General features: G+C 42.3%; 1 protein-coding gene across 12 annotated transcripts in view; it reads right to left on the bottom strand.

Annotated features, from left to right (window-relative positions):
* CDIN1 (CDAN1 interacting nuclease 1) overlaps nucleotides 1-26,210 on the bottom strand; it is a 481,777-nt gene that overhangs the window by 334,751 nt on the left and 120,816 nt on the right. For all 12 annotated transcript variants that reach the window (XR_012232652.1, XM_073577871.1, XM_073577877.1 and 9 more), the window contains 2 exons: nucleotides 26,118-26,182; nucleotides 23,482-23,542 (listed from right to left, as the gene is read on the bottom strand). Coding sequence is in view for 11 of the 12 variants with exons in the window: in XM_073577871.1 (XP_073433972.1) it covers nucleotides 23,482-23,542; nucleotides 26,118-26,182 (126 nt within the window). In the remaining variant the exon portion in view is untranslated. The remainder of the gene's footprint in view (nucleotides 1-23,481; nucleotides 23,543-26,117; nucleotides 26,183-26,210) is intronic.

Genomic DNA, 26,210 nt, shown 5'->3' with positions numbered 1-26,210 from the left:
CAAAGATTAACCTACCCAATTCCAGCCTTGCTGAAGCATCCCCAGATCATCACCGATCCTACACCAAATTTCACAGTGGGTGCAAGACACTGTGGCTTATACACCTCTCCAGGTCTCCGTCTAACCATTAGATGACCAGGTGTTGAGCAAAGCTTAAAATTAGACTAATCAGAGAAGATTACCTTACTCCAGTCCTCTATGGTCCAAACCTTATGGTCTTTGGCAAACTTCAGCCTGGATCTCCTATGCTTCTCATTGATGAAAGGCTTTTTTTCTAGCATTACATGACTTGAGCCCTGCCTCTAGGAGCCTGTTATGAATGGTTCTTGCCGTGCATTTCACCCCAGCTGCCATTTCTTTTATAGGTCACTTGATGTCATCCTGCGGTTACTGAGTGACATTCGAATAAGATGATGGTCAACTAGGTCAGTGGAGAGTCATTTTCGCCCTCTGATGGTCTGTAGCTTTGTTGTCCCCAAAGTCTGCTGCTTGACTTTGTTGTAATGGATTGCCATCTTATAAATTTTAAGGATGGAGGCAACATGAAGCTCACTGTATCCCTCTGCTAGTAAAGCCAGTATTGAGCTCCTCTTTTCCTCACTCAAGACTTTTCTTTTCAACTCCTTTGGCATGGTTAAAAGTTATTTTTTCATTTCTATTACTTTTCGGATATTACTAGCATTTGTTTTGCCATCCAGCTTGTCCTATTGCAAGAGGATTGTGAACACCACACCAGGGTTTTTTATACTTTCCTTCGTTAAATAAGATTTGGGTCAGGTGATCACCTAATCAGAAGCACATTAAGTAGAATGAGGTGTACTCCAGTTGGAATTCAACTGACACCGGAATGGAATGGCTGTCAGACATGGTCTCTTAATTTTTGCCAGCGCTGTATTTGATGCAGGCTCCTGCACTGAACCTGCATCTTTCCTCAGACATAGCAGCTGATTTAATCAGTTAACAGCCAGAGCTCCACCTGAGGCTGTTAACCAGCTAAATCCTTCTGTCTATCTCTGTTAGCAAAATTTAACATGCGCCAGCTGTAAGCACATCACAAGTCCCGCCCATCTGCGCTATTGTCACGTTTGGAGGGGGGAAAATCGACGGATTGTAATGACAGCTGGGGGACTGTAGAAGACCACTGTACCTTATTGTAAGTCTTCTGTGAACGTCAGCTCATGGTTTTTGCTATACTAAGGCTGGTTTCACATTTGCGTATGTGTTGCATTTTGATGCGGTCGCCGCACCGTCAAAAAGATGCATGCGGAGGCATTCGCATACAGCGGCACGGACTGCGTACCCAATGCAAAAGATAGGGTACGCAGGCAGCATGCCGACGGAGGCGGAGCTTCACAGAGGAGGCAAAAGGAGCCATTTTTCAGGCTCTGAGTTATTTTTTGTGAGCCGAGCTGACATTTTTATTTATACCATTTATACCATTTTGGTGTAGACATGATCTTTTGATCGCCCTTTATTGCATTTTACTGCAATGTAGCTGCGACCAAAAAAAACATAATTCTGGACTTTTGATTTTTTTTCACATTACGCCGTTTACCGATCGGGTTTTTCTTTTTATATATTTCTAGATCGGACAATTCTGAACACGGCGATACCAAATATGTGTATGTTTTGATTCTTTGTTTTATTTTGAATGGGGGGTGATTTGAACGTTTTTTAATTTTTTTTATATTTTTAAAGCATTTTTTTTTTTACTTGCTTCAAGTCTCCTTAGGAGACTTGAAGCTACGATCATCTGATTGCTTGTGCTACACATAGCAGGGCTTCAGCAGAAATGCTCATCTGCTATGAGCGTCGGCCACATGGCGACACTCATAGCAGTTTGGCAATGATAACCACAGTGGTCTCCTGCAAACCCGGAGTTGTCATGCCAACCCATCGACACCCTGTGATCATATAAATGTTCTTAATTTTTGTTTTTACATAAAATCGTTTTTTAGTTGACATACGGTATTCTGTGATTTTTGTTTGTGGTTTTTTTTTTTTTCATGTTTATAGATTTTCTTAACTTTGATTTTACTTAGTCTCACTATGGAACTTGAATATTTTTCCCATTGATAGCTGGTCTGATACACTGGAATACTTTTATATTGTAGAACACCAGAGCTGTCAGTTTCACACTGGCACTTACCCTGCCATTACTTGGCCTTGGGGCGATATTGCAACTATAGGGACGCACTCCCCCTGTTAAATATCTAAACGCCGCGGGAACAATTGACAGTGGTTTCAAAGAGTTTAAAAGTCCATGATCAGTGATAACACCGATTGAGGCTGATTTGGCCAGATGTCAGCTTTTGAACACACCTTACACCTATTGCATTTTCGACCATCGGTGGCCCGTAAAAAAGCATTGGGCCCCATAGGAGGTGCATCAGCAGTAATTAAGGGCTTACAAATGAATAGCTGTTTTTATATTATATTACTTTTTTACCTTTTTTTTAATTAAACAATTACCCTAGTCCAAATCCTTATCCTATCCCTAACTCAATGCCTAGCCCCAGTTAAAGTTAGATAAAGTAAAAATGGGAAAGCAGCTATTAGTAATGAATAAAGACAGCATTAAATTGTGCACTACCCATGACTCAATAGTCTTATTCATTCATTAGAAGCTCGTCTTCTGTATTCTGCATTGCGCAGCATTCGTAATAAGTTTGTCATAGGCTGTTGCGCTCTGCATAAGCAGTAATTGAGAATACAAAACTAACTTCACTATCCTAAGTTGTCTTATTTCGATTGCTGCCTATGCAGAGCATAGCAGCCGATGACAAATTAATCTTTTCCGCTGTACTCTGCATAACCAACGCTGGGTGTCCATTTGCTGCGCTGTACTAAGAAGATGCATTGCTTGACCATCATTTAACGTTGGGGGTGGCACAGGGAGGTGTAGGAGCAACATTTCCTGCCCCCTGGACTTTCTCTTGTGGCTTTCAAAACTACGCCATTGCAAAGATGTGATCCTGGACACCCTAAACAAGTGTGACATAACTCAACCATCCATGACGCGAGAAGATGATGTGAAAAACCTGAAAAAGAGCAAATTCAACACTCGACTCTTGAATGACACCCTGAAATGTAATCAATGGACTCAAACACTTGAGCTGTAGACTTATCGGTAAGTGGAGTCCTATCCGGACAGTTTCTCGAGGCTGATAATCACACCACCCTTTCATCTGGTATTAGCCATTATGGTCAAAGCTCCGAAAGAAGTAAATGATCGCCCATTCAGGTTATTTCTCACATAGTCCTGGGTCTATCCTGTCACCATGCAGATGTTGACCTATTCGCCATCTTCACTGCTTCAGATCTTGAGTAATTTCCCAGTTTCCGGCAAACGCAGGAGTTAATTGTGCCTGTGCCTCTGACATCATTGCTTCTATACTGCGTGGAACTACTGCAGGTATTTATTTTGCCATTGACCAATTTAACTGGAGAACAAGGTATCACATTTAATGAGTCCTATTTTCCCAGCGTCTAGACAAGAAATGTTCAAAGCGACCATCACGTACAATTAGAAAGTCATATCTTAAAGTGATTCTGTCACAACGAACAGTATTTGTTCAACCTAATTATATCTGTGCGTTACTTAGGCAAAACTGCAGAGAAAGCTTGAGTCCATGGCATAATAATAAAAGCTGAACTCTTGCAGATGGGGAGGATCTGACATATGGCGAGTCACGCACGAGCTATACAAATTTTAAATGTCTCTCTCAGTAAATGTACTGCCCTTAATAAAACCACTTTTCTAAGAAGTCTATGTTGGTCAGTTCCTCTGTTAAACCTCCTAGAAATTTATGAATAAAAGGACAACTGGGTGTCACCAGATGGAGGCGTGAGACTAAAGAGTCCACCACCACCCAATCAGTGTTGACAGTGAGACACTATGTACAGGCACAGCCTTCGGAAAATGAGATCGGTAAAGCCCAGTTGTCAATATATTCATAAACTTCTAGGAGGAATAAAATAGTAACTACACATCAAGGAGATAGAAAAATAAGTCCCAGAATTATTAGTTCATGGAGAATAAAAGTATGTAGTAAAACAGACATGTCGGGAGAACTAACAAGCCTATATTTAACTTTATATTGGGAAATCTAACAGCTCTTCTTCAGCTTGATTTTAGGAAGATACATTCTGAAGAGTTGGTGAAATCCTGGTCTTTGCTTCTTCTGTTGTTTTAAATGAAGGGACATCTATATTAAAAATTCAAGCTAAAAAAGGAAACAATTAACAAAAAAGATGAGAGAATGAATGGTAGAGATTCATACAGGGTGAGGAGTTCTATCAACTGGAAAAACTAAGACAGAAAGACATTTGCTGCCTGAGATATACAGTGGGTACGGAAAGTATTCAGACCCTTTACATTTTTCACTCTTTGTTTCATTGCAGCCATTTGGTAAATTCAAAAAAGTTAATTTTTTCTCATTAATGTATACTCTGCACCCCATCTTGACTGAAAAAAACAAAAATGTAGAAATTTTTGCAAACTTTTTAAAAAAGAAAAACCGAAATACCGGTATCACATGGTCATAAGCATTCAGACCCTTTGCTCAGACACTCATATTTAAGTCACACTCTGTCTATTTCCTTGCGATCCTCCTTGAGATGGTTCTACTCCTTCACTGGAGTCCAGCTGTGTTTATTTAAACTGATGGGACTTGATTTGTAAAGGCACACACCTGTCTATAATAAGACATCACAGCTCACAGTGCATGTCAGTCCAAATGAGAATCATGAGGTCAAAGAAAATGGCCAAGCAGCTCAGAGACAGAATTGTGGCAAGGCACAGATCAGGCTAAGGTTACAAAATAATTTCTGCAGTACTCAAGGTTCCAAGAGCACAGTGGCATCCATAATCTGCCTAGACTTGGCCATCCAGCCAAACTGAGCAATCGTGCGAGAAGAGCCTTGTTGAGAGAGTTAAAGAAGAACCCCAAGATCACTGTGGCTGAGCTCCACAGATGCAGTAGGGAGATGGGAGAAAGTTCCACAAAGTCAACTATCACTGCAGCCCTCCACCAGTCGGGCCTTTATGGCAGAGTGGCCCGACGGAAGCCTGTCCTCAGTGCCAGACATATGAAAGCCCATATAAAGGTTGCTAAAAAACACATGAAGGACTCCCAGACTATGAGAAATAAGATTCTCTGGTCTGATGAGATGAAGATAGACATTTTTGGTGACAATTCTAAATGGTATGTGTGGAAAAAAAAAACAGGCACTGCTCATCACCTGCCCAATACAATCCCAACAGTGAAACATGGTGGTGGCAGCATCATGCTATGGGGGTGTTATTCAGCTGCAGGGACAGGACCGACTGGTCGCCACTGAAAGAAACATGAATGTGGCCAAGTAGATATCCTGGATGAAAACCTCTTCCAGAGTGGTCTGGACGTCAGACTTGGCCAAAGGTTAACCTTCCAACAAGACAATGACCCTAAGCACACAGCTAAAATAACAAAGGAGTGGCTTCAGAACAACTCTGCGACAATTCTTGACTGGCCCAGCCAGAGCTCTGACCTAAACCTAATTGAGCATCTCTGGAGAGACCTGAAAATGGCTGTCCACCAACATTCACCATCCAACCTGATGGAACTGGAGAGGATCTGCAAGAAAGAATGGCAGAGGATCCCCAAATCCAGGTGTGAAAAACTTATGGCATCATTCCCAAGAAGACTCATGGCTGCACTAGCTCAAAAGGGGGCTTCTACTCAATATTGAGCAAAGGGTCTGAATACTTATGACCATGTGATATTTCAGTTTTTCGTTTTTAATAAATTTGCAAAAATGTCTACATTTCTGTTTTTTTCAGTCAAGATGTGGTGCAGAGTGTATACTAATGAGAAAAAAATGAACTTTTTTGAATTTACCAAATGGTGCAAAGAAACAGAGTGAAAAATTTAAATTGGTCTGAATACTTTCTGTACCCACTGTAGAACCAAGCACCACTTGTGTCTACAGACCATGAAGACCACCTTGGCCCAGGCATGAAGAGAGACACTGCAAGAACATGAGCTTCGCCTGATAACGGACGGCATCACAGGACAACTATATATTGAATCATGGGAAGAAAAACTCATTAATAGCATCAAAGAGGTAGAGGAGAATGCCAAATGGTGGTTTGCTAATGACAGGTTTCTATAATCTGGGGATACGATAAGGCGTATTGTGGTATAGCATAGGGGGCAGACCTGAGGGAAGACATAGGGAGTTGGTTAAAATACATGGTAATTTACAAATGACCAGAACACACAATGTCCAAAGAGCGTCTCAAGGTCAATTCATCCTCAGTATAAAGTGCAAGATAACAGGTAGAATAACATGTTGGAAGCAGCAATCAATAGTATGAAGCATTTAGGATACACATCCATGCCAACTATTACACACCACTAATGGGGATCGTAGGGAGATATTATGCCTCATTCCCACAATGAGCTTTTTGGTAGTTTTTTTATGCTGCATATTTTAGAAAAAATGCAAGAAACTTATTTGACTTAATAAAATAAAAATAAAAATCTGCAACATCAAAAATTCACTAAATACCCATCATGAGAACACAGCTTTATGTTCCTATCTAGGAACACAAGTGGGACAGATGACTTAAGGTACTGTCACACTTAGCGATGTACCAGCGATCCCGACCAGCGATATGACGCGGTCAGGATTGCTGGTACATCGCTAAGTGGTCGCTAGTGAGCTGCCACACAGGCAGATCTCACCAGCGACATCGCTGGGGACGGGGGTCGCTACTTACCTGTCACACTAGGCGATCCTGCGTCCTCCTGCCCGGCTCCACGCGTCGCTCGTCCTCACAGCAGGAAGCGCCGCAGGAAGCTGACGACGAGAAACAGTCCAGGACGTTCTCGCGCGATCAGCGATAACCAGCGGGGGAGCCGGTCGTAGGTAAGTATCAGACACAGCGATATCGCTAGCAATATCGCTATAACGTCACTAGTTATAGCGATATTGCTAGCGATATCTCTTAGTGTGACATGCCCTTTATTTAAAGGTAACTCGTCATCATTAAAATTCAGTTCAATCTGCAGCCACCATGTTATAGTGCAGGGCGAGCTGAGCAAACAGATATATAGTTTTGTGAGAAAAGATTCAGGATAACCTGTGTTTTGATCATTTAATTCTCTGCTCTTTCTGGGATTTTTGGTCCAGTAGGCGGTCCTATCAATGGTCTGGTGGACAGTCCTATCAGTGATCTGATGGGTAGTCCTATCAGTGAGTTACAGCTATCTGTATGCACTTTTATACAGAGAAAGTGGGTTTGGAGACTGTTGGTTTCCCCGATACAGCTTGTACTAGAAGTTTAATCTAAGCATGCATTATTTGGGTGTGATATTGGAACCTCACCAGAGGCGTAGCTAGGGTTTTGGTTCAGGGGGGGAGGCGAAGCTTCTGAGTGGGCCCCTAACCAGGTAACCTTGATTACAACTGGGTGACACACCCTAATAGTGGAGGAGAACCTCAGCAGATGACGGCGGCGTTACTGAAAATAATTTCTATACAAAGACCAACATTGATATTACCCCCATATGGTCAGTGGTAGATACTAGTCCTACAGAACATATAAAAGATCAATGTACAGTTACAGATGGTGACTTACCGTTGATGTTCTTTATTATGGAATTGATAAAAGATCAAAGATCAAAGTACAGTTACAGATGGTGACTTACCGCTGACGTTCTTGCTGATGGAAATGCTCACTTTTCCCATCTGGCCCAGACCGACATGACAACTTATTCCACCCAGGACTCGTCTTCAGAGATTACAACAAAGACACATTTCACTTCTCATTTTCAGCACCGTCCCCATCAATTCCCAACCTGCACAAACTCCTCATCCTGCTGATATCCCAATACTGAGCCGCTGCTGCCCTATGTGTCCCTATTACTGCACCTACTGTGTAGCCCTCTGTGACCTCTAAATTGTAAAGCAACCCTCTAGAATATAGTAATGCTGGGCGCAAGTGCCCTAGAAACAGTGCTCACACTTTGCACTTCTAGAAAGTAATGACTTCTGTGTCCCCCTTTGATAGTCACAGTAACCCGAGTTCCCCTATAAGTGCCCACTTAACATTGAAAAATGTCTCGAGTCTCCGCCCCTGTTCAGCTCCCCTATACATAGTATGATGCTTTCTTATACATAACATGATGCCCCCCTCACTGTAATGTAACCCTACACAGTATACTGACCCCTTAGTAACCACAAACTGATTGATGGCCCCTTCACTGTAATCCCCACACTGTATGATGGCCCCCTAGATAGCCTCCATATAGTATAATGTGCCAGATAGTCCTCAATATAGTATAATGCACTCCCCATAGGTCTGTATAGTACAATGCATTCCCCATAGGCCTGTATACTATCATGCACTCCATATAAGCCTGTATAGTATAATGCATTCCCCATAGACCTATATAGGCCTGTATAGTATAATGCACCCCCCTCATAGGCCTGTAAAGTATAATGCACTTCTTATAGGCCTCTGTATAATGCATTCCCCATAGGCTTGTATATTATCATGCATTCCCCATAGGCCTGTATATTATCATGCACTCCCCATAGGCCTGTATAGTATCATGCACTCCCCATAGGCCTGTATAGTATCATGCACCCCCCATAGGCCTGTATAGTATAATGCATTACTTATAGGCCTGTGTAGTATAATGCATTCCCCATAGGCCTGTATAGTATAATGTACTCCCCATAGGCCTGTATAGTATAATGCACCCCCCCACAGGCCTGTATCGTATAATGCACTCCCCATAGACCTGTATAGTATAATGCACCCCCCCACAGGTCTGTATCGTATAATGCATTTCCCATAGGCCTGTAAGGTATACAGCACTTCCCATAGGCCTCTATAGGTATAATGCATTCCCCATAGGCTTGTAGAGTATGATGCACTCTCCATAGGCCTGTACAGTATACTGCATTCCCCATAGGCCTCTAGAGTATAATGCACTTCCCATAGGCCTCTATAGGTATAATGCATTCCCCATAGGCCTGTATAGTATAATGCACTCCCCATAGGCCTGTATAATGCACTACCCATAGGCCTGTATAATGCACTACCCATAGGCTATAGTATAATGCACTCAGATAGAAAATAAATCAATCCAATACTCACCTCTCCTCCTTGTTCCCGCGGTGCTCTGAGCGCCCGCACATCTCCAGACAGCGAGCGTCGAGTACTGACGTCATCACGACCCATCTGAGTCTGCGTCAGTGACGTCAGACGCTGAGAGGGGAATGATGGGAGAGGGTGCGTAACGCTCCCTCTCTCATCAATGCGGTCAACTGTATCGGCATCTAGCCGATAAATTTTGCGTCAGAGCAAGTGCAACTGTAACTGTATCAGTGCGCTGAGCACGCCGATACAGTTATATTGCTTAGCTCAAGGTGGGCCCCCTCAGAGCGCGAGGCACGGGGTGACCGCCGCCTCGGTAGCTACTCTACTGAACCTCACCTCTACAAGCAGAAGAATTTACATGGAGGCTAAACTTTAAAAAAAAATGGTCTTTCATGACCTGCACTGTATTTATTGTGTATATTCAAAAATTTCTGACTTTGCTGAAAAGAGACTTGGTTTGATGGAAAAGGCATGTGGTCTCACACGCAACAATGTGGTGCAAATTTCTGGAACAAAGTAAATCATCTAACCTGTGGTGATATCCCAAAGTACATAGAATTTATTAAACAGCATAAACCACTATGGTAAATGTGGAACACTTCAGTCTAGTCTAAGTTTGCGCTGTCTAAGAATTGATCAGTATTGATAAGTATCATAATAACCAACATTCGCATTGGTAGCGTGGGTCATTTTTTTAATCCCACCCGCAGTTTTGCCTTAAATTCCCCCCAAGAGCCAACAATTTTTTGGACGGGCTTGTGTAAAACACACTTTTTCTGGCCTTGAAGGCAGCAAAATTGAAGGGATTGTTTCTGAAAAATAGGGACAGTCCCGGCAAGGTCGAGACAGTTGGCATAGTTGAAGTACACCCCAATATGTTGATTGAACTTCCAATTCTAGCCTTTATAGGGGCTTGTGGTAGAGCTAAATAGGACTCATCTATATATTGATATCCTATCCTTAGGCTAGAGTCACACCAGCGTATTTTCTTTCATTCAAGATATGCTAATGACACTCTGATCACATTTTGATCACAGTGTCATCAGATTTTTTTGAATGAGGTGACTGTACTCAAATGTTATCCGAGCACAGTTCGATGTTTTCCACACACTCGTTGACTTGCATGGCCGAATGCGATCAAATAAAGGATCCGACTCGGGCATACTGCAATTTTTTCTCGGAGAGACATGGTCTGAGGAAAAAGTTAGACATGTGCACGGCCCCATAGAATAACATTGGTCCGAAAACACGGTCACTTGCACGAGTCCATAGGACAGGTCATCAATATCAGATCAGTTCCTATTGAGCAACATAGACTCGAGACCTGACTCTAAGAGATAACAAGACCAGGAGCGTTAGTGCAGCAACATCAAAAGACATCACTGCATATCGGGACCCACACCACCTGCTATCAATAGACAATGGGCAATCAGGAATGGGTTAATTATTGGAAACATAAAAATGATACAAGGAAGCCGATGATTATTGCAATAGTTACTACTGGTATAGCAAAAATGGATTAGGTACAGTATGTTGTTAAAAATTACAAAAAAAATAAATATATAACACGTGCTTCCACACAGTTGCTCTCAACCAATTGACAGTGCATTTACATTGCAGAAACCAGAAAATCTGGAGGACAACTCCCCTGATGAGTCCGCATGGATGAAACGCGTCGGGAGACGGAAGACAGATACAAGCTTGTCGTCATATCTTTACATTATTGGCAGAGCGCTGAACTTGGGGGTATCCCCGGGCCAATTGGGCAAGATCAAGCCTTTTTTCTATTTGATACCTTAGATAAATACTGGTGTCTTAATGAATTATTCTCTGCCTACCTAGTGAGTAAAAGGATAAAAATGATCCTATACACCATCCTATTTATATGGTAAATACAAGGAGCACTGTTTACTTTATGCTGCAAAATGACATACCGGAAGAGACATTAACCCAGTAGTTTTTCTTGTGCACTTATACGGTGGGATCTAGGGGTCTAGAGTGGATATGGGGGTCACACATATGACTCATTCACCCTCCTACCCATTGTATCTACTTGATATACCAAGGCCAAAGCACCAAGAGCACTTTAAACCATTAGATCTGAAAAATGAGAGGTGTGAGTCACCATTAGGATCTTTAATAAGTATATGGAAAATAATAAGTGCCTTTAAATAAGAGGGTACAAGCTAGCACCCACTGAGCAATAGGAGACGAGCAAGGTATTCAAGTATCGAGTCCTTAGGTAATTTCTCCTATTTTCTGTGCTGAAAACAGCAATTGAGACATTATAGGTACTACACACGCCACTGTCAATTGGTTGAGGGCACGTGTATGGAAACAAGTGTTCTTTTTGTGATTTTTGTTTCTTGGTAAATTTTTAACATACCTAATAAAGGTTAAGTTTTAAATCCCCATTTTTGCTATACCAGTCACTAATTTGATGGGTTGGATATAATTCCCTGTGGTATACTATTGCAATAGTTACTACACTGGTGCATGTAATCTCTGAAATGTGAGGTTTTAAAGGGGTTGTCTGGTCTAAATCCAAAGGTCTGCAGTCACTCTGCGGGAATGAAGACTTATGAATCTCCTTCAACGCATTGCATTGTGCTCTGGGAGGATTCACCAGTTTCTTGCAGGTACGCATACATTTTGCATGCTCCCGGCCAGAGCCTGCTTAGTGTGCGTGGCCTCGCTCTATACACTTGTATGGAGCAAGGCAGCGTCCTCTGATCAGCCACACCCACTGGACGGCCACGTCACTAGTCAGGGCGCAGCCTCGCTCTATACAAGCGTATGGAGCGAAGCCGCGTTTACTGGCCAGGCTCTGGCCGGTAGTGTGTATAATGCATACTGTACATACCCTCCGATTCCGGCTCAGAAACCGGCAAATCCCAGCCGCAATGTGGATCGGACAACCCCTATAGCCCCTTCACCCCCAAGGTGGTTTGCACGTTAATGACCAGGCCAATTTTTACAATTCTGACCACTGTCACTTTATGAGGTTATAACTCTGGAACGCTTCAACGGATCCCGGTGATTTTGAGAATGTTTTTTCGTGACATATTGTACTTCACGATAAAACTTGTATTTATTTGTGAAAAAAAACAGAAATTTGGTGAAAATTTAGCAATTTTCAAATTCTTATGTCCTTAAATCAGAGAGATGTGTAACACAAAATAGTTAATAAATAACATTTCCCATGTGTCTACTTTACATAAGCACAATTAAAAAACATTTTTTTTTGTTAGGAAGTTAAAATGGTTAAAAGTTGACCAGCGATTTCTCATTTTTCCAACAAAATTTACAAAACCTTTTTTTTTTATTTATCACCTCACACATGTGAAGCTACTTTGAGGGGTCTATATGATAGAAAATACTCAAAAGTGTCACCATTCTCAAAACGCACCTCGAAGTCCTCTAAACCACATTCAAGAAGTTTATTAACCCTTCAGGCCCTTCACATGAATTTTTGGAAGGTGGAAAAAAAACAAACATTTAACTTTTTTTCACACAAAAAAAATACTTTTAGACCCAATTTTTTTTAAATTTACTTAAGGGTAACAGGAAATGGACCACAAAATTTGTTGAGCAACTTCTCCTGAGAATGCCGATACCCCATATGTGGGAGAAAACCACTGTTTGGGCACACAGCAGAGGTCGGAAGGGAAGCAGCGCCATTTGACTTTTTGAATGCAAAATTTCCTGGAATAATTAGTGGACACCATGCCGCGTTTGGTGAGCCTCTGATGTGCCTAAACAGTGGAAACCACCCACAAGTGACCCTATTTTGGAAACTAAACCCCTCAAGGAATGTATTTAGATGTGTGGTGAGCACACTGAACCCTCAGATGCTTCACAGAAGTTTATAACATTGAGCCATGAAAAAAATATATATATTTTTTCCCCACAAATGTGTTATTTTAGCCCCAATTTTTAAATTTTCATAAGGGTAACAGGAGAAATTGCACCATACATTTTGCTGTGCAATTTCTTCCTAGTACGCCGATATGCCATATGTGGGGGAATACTACTTTTTTTAGGCACAGTGCAAAACTCAGAAGGGAAGAGGCGCCATATTTGAGTTCAGATTTTGCTGGAATGGTTTGAGGGTGTCATCATGCGCAGATCTTCATTTGATTAGCCGGTCTGGGGCGATGTTATATAAAACCATGCCACAACGATGATGTCACGTCAAGCTGGTTAATCAAAAGAGAAGCTGCAGATGCTGGTAAGTAGGATCTGGTGCTCAGGTCTCCCAACCAGCAGGGTCCTGTGAAACGGTTGTCACCAACTCTAACAATAACTTCTTGCTTATTTTAAGTTTATAGTATATTTTTAGTTTTTAAATTGATCCAATGAAAATGCAAGACAGCTCATCACACCTGCAGTAATATCATCCAGGGGATGGCTTGGCAGCCAGAGCAGGCACTCCATCTTCTTTGGATAAATTATTATTGATTTACGTGCTAAGACAACAAACAGGTATCCAAACATCTAACGCGTTTCGAAATGCTACAAATAAGGAGTATTTTTCCGAAACGCGTCAGCTGTTTGGATACCTATCTAAATGTTGTCTTGGCACACGGATCAATAATAAATGACAATCTAAGGTAGATGGAGAGCTGACTTTTCTATGATTAAGAACAGATTGACACTTGCTGTTCTGTAGGGATCATCATTTCCAGCACCGACAGGACTACAATAAAAGGTATTACCTGTATATACAAAATAGCATGGTCACATCTCCACTAGAACCTGCTCCCGCGACATCTGCTTCAGTCCAGATCCCTGTACAGGGGTTAAAGAGTGAAGGCCTGGACAATCCTGGGCTCTGGGAAACTGAATAGCTTGAGCCAAGACTGTTCATTGTAGCCATTTTAGGGGTGCCAGGTGACCTCTACACAGATCAGGAACAAGCTGGGGCTTTTTCTTGTTGTTTTGGGGAAAATTGTGGCAAAAAATGTGACAAAACATTGTAAGGGAATACAATCTTATTTTAAAACTACATTGTAGGGACTAACAACAACCAAGATCATCTATCAGAAAGAAGCAATTTTTTTTATTTACCAGCCCAATATCCAGCGTGAATGCCAAGTTAATAAATTCACATGACAAGGTCCTATCTCCAAGGGAGGAAGGCTACTAAATAAAGTAAGGGCACAAGACTTTTGGAAACCAGCAGACACAACTAAAAACTGAATTATCATTCCTGTTTATGGCACTTGGACATATTCATCTTTCCTCCATTGTCGGTATACTTTAGCGCACATTAATAACTGAGTCTACGGCTCCAGCGCAGCCTCATGTGTGTACAAAGATATAATCAGACAAATATATACGGGAGCTCAGGTAAGAAATATAGGAGCGCATCGAGCTGCATGCAAAACAGCATCATAGGACAGAGCAGCAGATTTAACTGGCCTTCTGCAACCGTATCCTGCCACGATGTTATACATCTCTCATCAGATTTTACAGTTTCCACTGATTAAATATATATTGACTCATAAAGTAGCGCCGTTACATCAATCGTCAGCAGATGCAGAGAGGTGTCATTTAAATATTAACTATCATATAAAAATGGCAGCTTGATTGTTTGGAGGTAATAATGTGCTACTGGTTATTGCAACATTTCCCTAATGCATTAAGCAGCGCTCACATTGAGGACACAATAAGGCCCAGGGCACAGAGGAGGGGGATATGTAAAGGATGGCGACTAGAGGAGATGGTGGGAGGAAAAATAAGAAGCAGAATTAAATCTAAACATAAACTTCTTTGTATAATTCATGCCCTGCTTGTGTTTTCCTTGATGGCGATATTAAATATTCCCTTGTTTTATGTTATAAGCACTCTCAATTTCTGCAGGAATACATATTTACGTATGAATCTGAGAGAAGATTATGGTAGTAGGCAATGGTGGTGCCACCTCCACACAATGGCGCTGACAGATGAATATTACTGATCAGTAGAAAGTGCCAGTCGGTCACACGGATTGGAAAAGGTTTCTACAAACGATGAATACCGATTCTCCACGGACTTGTAATCATCTGATGTGTGCCAGACAGAGGCAATTGCCCCATTTGGGACTTAAAATAATTGGGTAAAAGACATCACAAAGACTATTCACCCACTAAACACTGCAAAATCATACACAGCCGTACGACTGAGCTAAGCGGACATCTAGCTTAGGAGATCGCCAGTTGTGTACATAGGTGCAGCGCTATGGGGGCCATATGTGAGAATGTTGGCTGAACCCAGCATTTTGGGCAGGACAGTTTGACTATTTCATGGAAATAGGGAGCCCGACTCTCTCTTATGACACATGTCGGGGAAGAATGCTTTGTCATGTTGAATTTTGACCCACCCAATCCTTTGGTGCCAACAGTTGTCCGGCAGTAGCCTCTTCTTCTCTCCCCATTAACACGTGCATGCTAGGCCATTATGATGATACCAAGCGTGCATATTATTTAGGCTTTAATACTTTTGCACAATAAGCACTAAAACATCATAGTTTTTTTGTGTCTCCGTGTTCTAAGAGCCATAACTATTTATTTCATTCTTTTGTTGATTGAGCGATGTTAAGGGTTGTTTTTTTGTGATACACACTGGAAGTCTTTGGGGAAAATACAACTTTTAGATAAGTTTCTAATGCATTTATTTTGGTGGCATGGTAAAAAAAAAAACATCAATTCTGCCATGGTTTCTTTTTATGACATTCATTTGCGGGACTAAACAAAAGCATGTTATAGAGCTGAAACCCTCTGACAGATCCTAAGGCTATGTGCACACGTTGCGGATTCCGCTGCGTTTTTTTCCGCGCGGAAACGCAGGTAAAACCGCAGGTAAAGTGACCTGCGGTTTTCCTGCGGTTTGGTCTGCGGTTTTGCCCTGCGGTTTCACACCTCTACTATGTTAAAGGTGTGAAACTGCTGCGGAAACCGCACAAACAATAGACATGCTGCGGTTTGAAAACCGCAGCAAAACCGCGCGGAAAAAACCGCACCATCAGCACAGCGTTTTTGAAACCCCATAGGGTTTCATTGTACTGTACATGGTCAGCGGAACTGCTGCGTTTCCGCAGCGGCAAAAACGCTGCGGAAACGCAGCAGAATCCGCAACGTGTGCACACAGCCTTAGACTTCACAGAGTCTGATGCGGTGCTTTGTAATCTACACCGTTTGAACAATAATTACACAGGTCTGCAAGAGTAAAATTATTTGATAAGAGGTGATTTTTATATACTTGGGGGGAATGTACTTGGGGGCATCATACTGTGTGTGAGGGAATGATATGAGGGGCATCATACTGTGTGAGAGGAATGTACTGTGCGGCATTGTCCATGCACGCTGCCCCTCTTACCCGGCAGGGACGCCGGCTCACTCACCGCTGCAGCTCCGTACTTCCTCCACCTTCCTTGTCAGTGGCTGCCTAGGGTACACGCATGACGCACAGATCCCCGGGCACTGTGCTTAGGGGATGTGCACTCCCTCCCTCTTAAAGGGGGCATGCGCTGTCCTAAAGTGTCCCCAGCCAATGACTGGAATACACCATTTAATTCAAAACCTCCTGTATAGAGGTTCCTGTGCAATGTCGTTAGTCTGTTCCCAAACACTTGCGAGTTTTCAGGTCCTAGTTTGCTAGATCCCGCTAGTGTCTATCCGTCGCTGACCTTCTTGCTAGTACTTGCCTTCTCAGTCTGTATTACAGCTGGATTTGCTAGCACCTGCAGGGTCAGTCTGTACATTAGCTGGACCAGCCAGTACTTGCCGTGCAAGTTTGAATATCAGTCGGATTCACCTGCATCTGTTGTCCCAGTCTGTAAATCAGGCAGACCCACCTGCATCTGCCGTGGCTGTCTGTATATTGGCAAGACCTGTCTGCACCTGCCGTGCCGGTCTGTACACCAGCTAGTCCAGTCAACACTTGCCGTGCCAGTCTGAATATTAGCCAGACCCACCTGCATCTGTTCTGACAGTCTGTATATCAGCCAGACCCGCCTGAACCTGCCGTGCCATTCTGTATATCTGCCGGTCCAGTCGGCACTTGCCGTGCCAACCTGTGTATAAACCTGTGCCCCAGCCAGCACCTGCCAGTGCCTGTCTGCATCAAATATCCTCTCCTTCTGGCTGGTTCCAGCTACCAATCTCTTGGGAATCAGCTGCAGTGAGTCAGTGGTCTATCCTGGAGTAGCACCTAGCGTTCATCGGGAGCCCAGCCAAACCCCACCACCAGGGGCATTAGTGAAGAATCAGGTGCTCACCTAGTTATGCCCCACTAGGCTCTCCTTGGATCACGGTACAGTGATTCCACCACACCCATTACAGGCATCATACTGTGTGTGGTAACGTACTGTGAGGCTTCATACTGTGTGTTGGAGAATGTACTCTGGGGCATCATACCGTGTGTGGGGAAATGTACTGTGGGGCATCATACCGTGTATGGGGGAATGTACTGTGGGGCATCATACCATGTGTGGGGGAATGTACTGTGGGGCATCATACCGTGTGAGGGGGAATGTACTGTGGGTCATCATACCGTGTGAGTGGGAATGTACCATGTGTGGGGGAATGAACTATGGGGCATCATACCGTGTGTGGAGGAATCTAATATGGGGCATCATACAGTGTGTTGGGGAATCTAATATGGGGTATCATACCATGTGTGGAGGAATGTACTATGGGGCATGATACCGAGTGTGCAGGAATGTACTATGGGGTATCATACCATGTGTGGAGGAATGTACTATGGGGCATCATACCATGTGTGGAGGAATGTACTATGGGGCATCATACCATGTGTGGAGGAATCTAATATGAGGCATAATATAGTGTGTGGGGGAATGTACTATGGGGCATCATACCGTGTGTGGAGGAATGTACTATGGGGCATAATACTGTGTGTGGAGGAATCTAATATGGGGCATCATACCGTGTGTGGAGGAATCTACTATGGGGCATCATACCGTGTGTGGAGGAACCTAATGAGGCATAATACAGTGTGTGGGGGAATGTACTATGGGGCATCATTACGTGTGGGAGATGCTAACGGGCATCATAATGTGTGTGGGGTGTCTGTGGACATTACTGTGTGATGGGTACTGTGGGGGGTCATAATATGTGTGAACACTAATGGACTTCACTAGAAGCAATATTTCTGTATGGGCACATATTAAGGATTGGGGAAGGCTAGAGGAATGGATTAGTGTGAACTAAAAAGTGTGATAGATTGGATGGTATACAATGTCTTATGTAGATGTGGATTCTGTACAGTGTAATGAATAGACTTTAGAAACCTGCAGGGATAAGAGGACATGAAACATAAATTTCACTAAGTCTGATGTCAGAGATTAAATGAAAATCTCAGGTACAGTCATATGTTAAAGTTTGGGCACCCCTATTAATGTTAACCTTTTTTTCTTTATAACAATTTTGGTTTTTGCAACAGCTATTTCAGTTTCATATATCTAATAACTGATGGACTCAGTTATATTTCTGGATTCAAATGAGGTTTATTGTACTAACAGAAAATGTGCAATCTGCATTTAAACTAAATTTGACCGGTGCAAAAGTATGGGCACCCTTATCATTTTCTTGATTTGAACTCTCCTAACTACTTTTTACTGACTTCCTGAAGCACTAAATTGGTTTTGTAACCTCATTGAGCTTTGAACTTCATAGCCAGGTGTATCAAATCATGAGAAAAGGTATTTAAGGTGGCCACTTGCAAGTAGTTCTCCTATTTGATTCTCCTATGAAGAGTGGTATCATGGGCTCCTCAAAACAACTCTCAAATGATCTGAAAACAATTCAACATAGCTTTTCAGGGGAAGGATACAAAAAGTTGTCTCAGAGATTTAACCTGTCAGTTTCCACTGTGAGGAACATAGTAAGGAAATGGAAGAACACAGGTACAGTTCTTGTTAAGCCCAGAAGTGGCAGGCCAAGAAAAATATCAGAAAGGCAGAGAAGAAGAATGGTGAGAACAGTCAAGGACAATCCACAGACCACCTCCAAAGACCTGCAGCATCATCTTGCTGCAGATGGTGTCACTGTGCATCGGTCAACAATACAGCGCACTTTGCACAAGGAGAAGCTGTATGGGAGAGTGATGCGAAAGAAGCCGTTTCTGCAAGCACGCCACAAACAGAGTCACCTGAGGTATGCAAAAGCACATTTGGACAAGCCAGTTACATTTTGGAAGAAGGTCCTGTGGACTGATGAAACAAAGATTGAGTTGTCTGGTCATACAAAAAGGCGTTATGCATGGAGGCTAAAAAACACAGCATTCCAAGAAAAACACTTGCTACCCACAGTAAAATTTGGTGGAGGTTCCATCATGCTTTGGGGCTGTGTGGCCAATGCCGGCACCGGGAATTCTTGTTAAAGTTGAGGGTCGCATGGATTCAACTCAGTATCAGCAGATTCTTGACAATAATGTGCAAGAATCAGTGACGAAGTTGAAGTTACGCAGGGGATGGATATATCAGCAAGACAATGATCCAAAACACCGCTCCAAATCTACTCAGGCATTCATGCAGAGGAACAATTACAATGTTCTGGAATGGCCATCCCAGTCCCCAGACCTGAATATCATTGAACATCTGTGGGATGATTTAAAGCGGGCTATCCATGCTCGGCGACCATCAAACTTAACTGAACTGGAATTGTTTTGTAAACAGGAATGGTCACAAATACCTTCATCCAGGAACTCATTAATAGCTACAGGAAGCGACTAGAGGCTGTTATTTTTGCAAAAGGAGGATCTACGAAATATTAATAAAAGTCAGTGATAAGCGGTCATAGGGGAGCGCTTAGGAAGCAACCCAGGGGCAGACAAAAATATCAGGTCTCCACCGCAGCTCCAGCCGAAAACCTCCAATGGAGGATAGGAGCAATGAGAAAATGGAAACGGTCTTAGGAGCGCAGGAAAGAGACTCAGACAAGAGATGGGGTTAAACCACAACGCGTTTCGACGGAGGATCCGTCTTCATCAGGTGGAAGTTTATTAATGACATAGGGGATGGGGTAATATATGATGTCATCTTGTCGTAACATGTGACTATCATAACTTGTGACTGTTTTGACTGCTGTGATTGGCTGCCTTCCATTTAAATACCCCATCCCCTATGTCATTAATAAACTTCCACCTGATGAAGACGGATCCTCCGTCGAAACGCGTTGTGGTTTAACCCCATCTCTTGTCTGAGTCTCTTTCCTGCGCTCCTAAGACCGTTTCCATTTTCTCACTACGAAATATTAATGTCACTTTTATGCTGAGGTGCCCATACTTTTGCACCGGTCAAATTTTGTTTAAATGCAGATTGCACATTTTCTGTTAGTACAATAAACCTCATTTGAATCCAGAAATATAACGGAGTCCATCAGTTATTAGATATATGAAACTGAAATAGCTGTTGCAAAAACCAAAATTGTTATAAAGAAAAAAGGTTAACATTAATAGGGGTGCCCAAACTTTAACATATGACTGTAACATTGTAAGATGCTTTTTATTGAATAGGCTGCTACAACCCCCCAACCTACTGTCTCCTTCCCCACCATCCTGTAGCATGTAAGCCCACAAGGGCAGGGTCCTCTCTCCCCTCTGTATCAGTCTGTCATTGTTAGTTTGTTTACTGTGATATCTGTAATTTGTATGTAACCCCTTCTCATGTACAGCACCATGGAATCAAAGGTGCTATATAAATAAATAATAATAATATTCAAATCCATATTCTTTTTCATAATAATTTTGTTAATACTTTTAAAATAAAAAAACAACTATTATGTTATATAATAAATGAACCTGCTGGATAAACCTTTATTTCCTCACATAAGGATCGTGATTTCATTCTCTGGGGGCTGCAGGGCTGTGATTAAATACAGGAGTCATATTAATACTGTAAATAAATATTTCAGCTTTGCACATAGTGATTTCCCATTTTATGATGCACCTCCTCCACCCTTTACGTGGGTATTACTCAATAAACCCCAGGAGTGTTCTCTATATTTATAACGTCCAAAACCTGCCAGCCTGTTTGGATATTTTGCAATCCGTCAATGAGAAAACTTTGAACACCTAAAGCATTTCTGGATGAGGAGGGAGCGAGCGAGCGTAGAGTATCAGATGTGGAATAACAAAGGCTAAAAGTGCTGAACAGGGGTACAATGTATGAACTCGTGGAGTAGGAGTATTCCCATGTCGCGATAAACAGTATAAACCCAGGTGAAATTTGGATGCTGGAAAAGACTATAGAAACATATGAAAAGGGTTGTGGGCAAATAATAAAGCATCTCTGACAACCAGATGGTACCAATCCCAGAGTCCTGTTTTCCGTTCAGTCATACTTATACAGACAGCTTTAGAAACTTATTTTTATTGTTCCAATATGTAAAAATAAAATACTGAATCTATTTTTTTTTTTTGTTAAATAATCTTGATTTTAAAAAATTCCTACCATTTTGTGCATTCAGCTCCTATATACAGTGGGGAAAAAAAGTATTTAGTCAGTCAGCAATAGTGCAAGTTCCACCACTTAAAAAGATGAGAGGCGTCTGTAATTTACATCATAGGTAGACCTCAACTATGGGAGACAAACTGAGAAAAAAAAATCCAGAAAATCACATTGTCTGTTTTTTTTTTTCATTTTATTTGCATATTATGGTGGAAAATAAGTATTTGGTCAGAAACAAGCAATCAAGATTTCTGGCTCTCACAGACCTGTAACTTCTTCTTTAAGAGTCTCCTCTTTCCTCCACTCATTACCTGTAGTAATGGCACCTGTTTAAACTTGTTATCAGTATAAAAAGACACCTGTGCACACCCTCAAACAGTCTGACTCCAAACTCCACTATGGTGAAGACCAAAGAGCTGTCAAAGGACACCAGAAACAAAATTGTAGCCCTGCACCAGGCTGGGAAGACTGAATCTGCAATAGCCAACCAGCTTGGAGTGAAGAAATCAACTGTGGGAGCAATAATTAGAAAATGGAAGACATACAAGACCACTGATAATCTCCCTCGATCTGGTGCTCCACGCAAAATCCCACCCCGTGGGGTCAGAATGATCACAAGAACGGTGAGCAAAAACCCCAGAACCACGCGGAGGGGACCTAGTGAATGAACTGCAGAGAGCTGGGACCAATGTAACAAGGCCTACCATAAGTAACACACTACGCCACCATGGACTCAGATCCTGCAGTGCCAGACGTGTCCCACTGCTTAAGCCTGTACATGTCCGGGCCCGTCTGAAGTTTGCTAGAGAGCATTTGGATGATCCAGAGGAGCTTTGGGAGAATGTCCTATGGTCTGATGAAACCAAACTGGAACTGTTTGGTAGAAACACAACTTGTCGTGTTTGGAGGAAAAAGAATACTGAGTTGCATCCATCAAACACCATACCTACTGTAAAGCATTGTGGTGGAAACATCATGCTTTGGGGCTGTTTCTCTGCAAAGGGGCCAGGACGACTGATCCGGGTACATGAAAGAATGAATGGGGCCATGTATCGTGAGATTTTGAGTGCAAACCTCCTTCCATCAGCAAGGGCATTGAAGATGAAACGTGGCTGGGTCTTTCAACATGACAATGATCCAAAGCACACCGCCAGGGCAACGAAGGAGTGGCTTCGTAAGAAGCATTTCAAGGTCCTGGAGTGGCCTAGCCAGTCTCCAGATCTCAACCCTATAGAAAACCTTTGGAGGGAGTTGAAAGTCCGTGTTGCCAAGCGAAAAGCCAAAAACATCACTGCTCTAGAGGAGATCTGCATGGAGGAATGGGCCAACATACCAACAACAGTGTGTGGCAACCTTGTGAAGACTTACAGAAAACGTTTGACCTCTGTCATTGCCAACAAAGGATATATCACAAAGTATTGAGATGAAATTTTGTTTCTGACCAAATACTTATTTTCCACCATAATATGCAAATAAAATGAAAAAAAACCAGACAATGTGATTTTCTGGATTTTTTTTTCTCAGTTTGTCTCCGATAGTTGAGGTCTACCTATGATGTAAATTACAGACGCCTCTCATCTTTTTAAGTGGTGGAACTTGCACTATTGCTGACTGACTAAATACTTTTTTTCCCCACTGTATTACAATGAGTCTCCAAGGAAACAGACTACAAACAGATCCTGTGTAGTCTGATCCCGCAGGCATATTCCCATCAGATGGGTGGTAAAACAGTGTGAATTATTGCACACAACTCATGTATTCTGCAGTCTCTGATCTCGCCTGCAGGCACACTTGCTTGTCAGAGCTTCAGTACAATCAACCTGCAATACTTATTTGCTTTGACCAAAACACTCCTTTAAACAGGAGAACTTACCTTATTAGCCAGGTTTAGCAAGACAGGTGCTGTTGGATGCGCTGCTATATCATGTAAGTACCTAAAATACAAAGTGATACACAAAGAAATAATGAATATTGTGTAATTTAAGCTGTGACTATAACATCCATCGAGGCAGCACATGATCACCAAGAAAATATAGAGACATCAAGGCTCTAGCAGTCAGGAGTCATCAGAATAAGCAAGGCAGAGACACAGAACAATAAAGAAAGGGGTCTGGGAAAGCTATAATGGCAGCTATTTCATTCCACATTTGGAAAACATAAATATTTTTTTAGCTGATTTCCCATGTAACTGCGTTGATATATTAGCCCTAGTTACAGAGGAAATTCTGCCTCCTGGCTGCCTAGCAGAGACGATTAGTTCTCCAAAGACTCATCAGCGTCTGCTCTCTCCCTAGATTCAGTGATCATAGGATCATTGGGTCTGGAGGAAGAAGTGTCATCAGCACAGTTCAGTGCTGTGTATTGAGCAATACATAAGGTAGACACAGTAATAAATATTCTCTGTCTTCTAGGTGAATAATCCGACTCTGTATGATAGAAAGCTCTTCATCACTTCCATAGCTGCACAATGTAGTGACACCCTCTATACTGTGCAGTGACATTTTAGAAAGTCACTGCAGAGTAGAATGTCGTCCACCCGAACATTTATAGTCTACGTGCGGTCCATAAATAAATATTGATTTAGGGATCTGTCTAATAGTGTGAGGACAAGAGGTGGTTTATCTATTCTACACAGTTTTTCCTCAGTCATCTTTCAAGCTTTGCTGATGAATGAATGAATGAATGAATGAATGAATGGACTAAACTTGATGGGCTTATTTCTTCTTTCAACCTACTAACAAGATCTCCAATTTCCACTAGACAAACTGATCCATGACATACGAGTTCAAGACCGGGCCATTTTCTCGCCTTGATCTCCAGGCACATTTTTTGGGTATCTTTGTACATACGTATTTGAAATTTTTCTAATTTGTTTTTTTCTTTTTCAAATACTTTTCACAATTTTTTAAGTACTAAATGGGGCTTTGCTCATTGCTATATTAATATTATAATATATAGTTTTTCTCTTGGTGCTAGCGGGGATCTCACCAAGGTCATGGCAGATCTGCCCGGCTGGGAACGGAGCCTCAGTGACCGGAGGTAACCTCTATGACGTCACCACCGGTCACTGACGCCACATTCTCAGCAGCTCATTCACCAGTGGTTATCAGCCTGAACGGTCGCATATTGGCACTGTCCAGGTTGAACACTGTTTATCCCCCAGACATGGATTGTGGCGTGGGACACAACGACGGACAGGTATGGTATACTGTTGTTTTTTAATTTTTGGATTATTACAGGAGATCCAGGGCTTCGGTGAAATTAGGTGTTAGGTGAGTATAACTGTGTTTGTTATTTTTAAATAAAATGTGTTTTGTTTTATTTCTAATAAAGGACTTTATTCTGGCTGTGTTTATCTACAATACAACTATAGGATTAGTAATGGATGGGTGTCTTATAGACGCATCTCCATTACTAATCCATGGGCTTGATGTCACATGACAATACAAAGGTGACAAATATGAACCCCACATGCCACCGCTACATGGCAAGTGGGAAGAGCCAGGCAAAGCGCAAACGGTTTTTTAATTATTTAAATAATTTAAAAAAACAGCTTGGGGACCCCTCTATTCTTGATAACCAGCCTTGCTGAAGCTGAGGGTTGCAGCACCCAGCTGTGAGTTTTGCCTGACTAGTAATCAAAAATACAGGGGAACCCACGCCGTTTTTTTTATTTAGAGCGCAGGAGCGGCTGATGAATACTCCCTTCCGTCGCTCCTGATCTCACTATTATTAGTGGCTGCAAGTGTCGGATGATGGGAGCTGTAGTCCCATCAGCTGACACCACTGTCCGGAGGTAAACTTTATACCTCCGATCACAGCTGAGTGCTCCCACTGTCTTCTGACAGCGTGGAAACCGCGACTCTCTGACCGGCGGGGATGATTTCACCCCCAATCAGAAGCGGTGATTGCCGGAAATGTCATGCACATGACAGCGTGGCAATTACTGGATGTTCAGGACCCCATTCGTGTGAATGGGGTCCAGATTCGGGTACTGTTCTGGTACCCAAACCTGAACTTTTCGGCCAAACCCGCCAGACCCGAACACCCAGGAGTCCGCCCATCTCTAATTATCATCATTTTCTGTATATACAAGTGCTCAATGAGCTCTGATACAGCAATAGGGCAGACAAGGCAATAAACAGACTCTGCCTTCTCTACGGGGAGCCCGACTGATTCCTGCTTACTAAGATATGTCAAATGCAGGCCATCCAGACGTTTTGATGAACATATATCATTTTTTTTTTAAACCATTAAGTAAGTCTCCATCATTCATGGGCTCAAACTGATGCACCATTTAGCACTGCAGTCAGCTAGACTATTTTTTTTCCTGCTTTTCACAAAATCCAACATGAGCTTTTTTATTTTTCCTTTTGCTGTTTTTTTTTTTTTTTTTATGGATTGAGCTAATTGGACAATGGACTGAAAAACTGATGTAAACCACAGATGCCCATAACAAGTTATTAGAAAAGGATTAGAGAAGCCCTCACCAAACGTTTGGAAACTTACCTCTTGTAGTATATTTCAATAGTATCTGGAACATGATGTCGCCAATGGGTCCTTTTCATACGCTTCTAAAATGAGAATAAAAGCAATCTAAGC

This window comes from Dendrobates tinctorius, unplaced genomic scaffold, assembly GCF_039654945.1.
Source record: "Dendrobates tinctorius isolate UK_male_01 unplaced genomic scaffold, ASM3965494v1 ptg000057l, whole genome shotgun sequence".
NCBI lineage: Eukaryota > Metazoa > Chordata > Amphibia > Anura > Dendrobatidae > Dendrobates > Dendrobates tinctorius.
The sequence above is the reverse complement of the archived record's forward strand: the minus strand, read 5'-3'. Positions and strand labels throughout refer to the sequence as shown.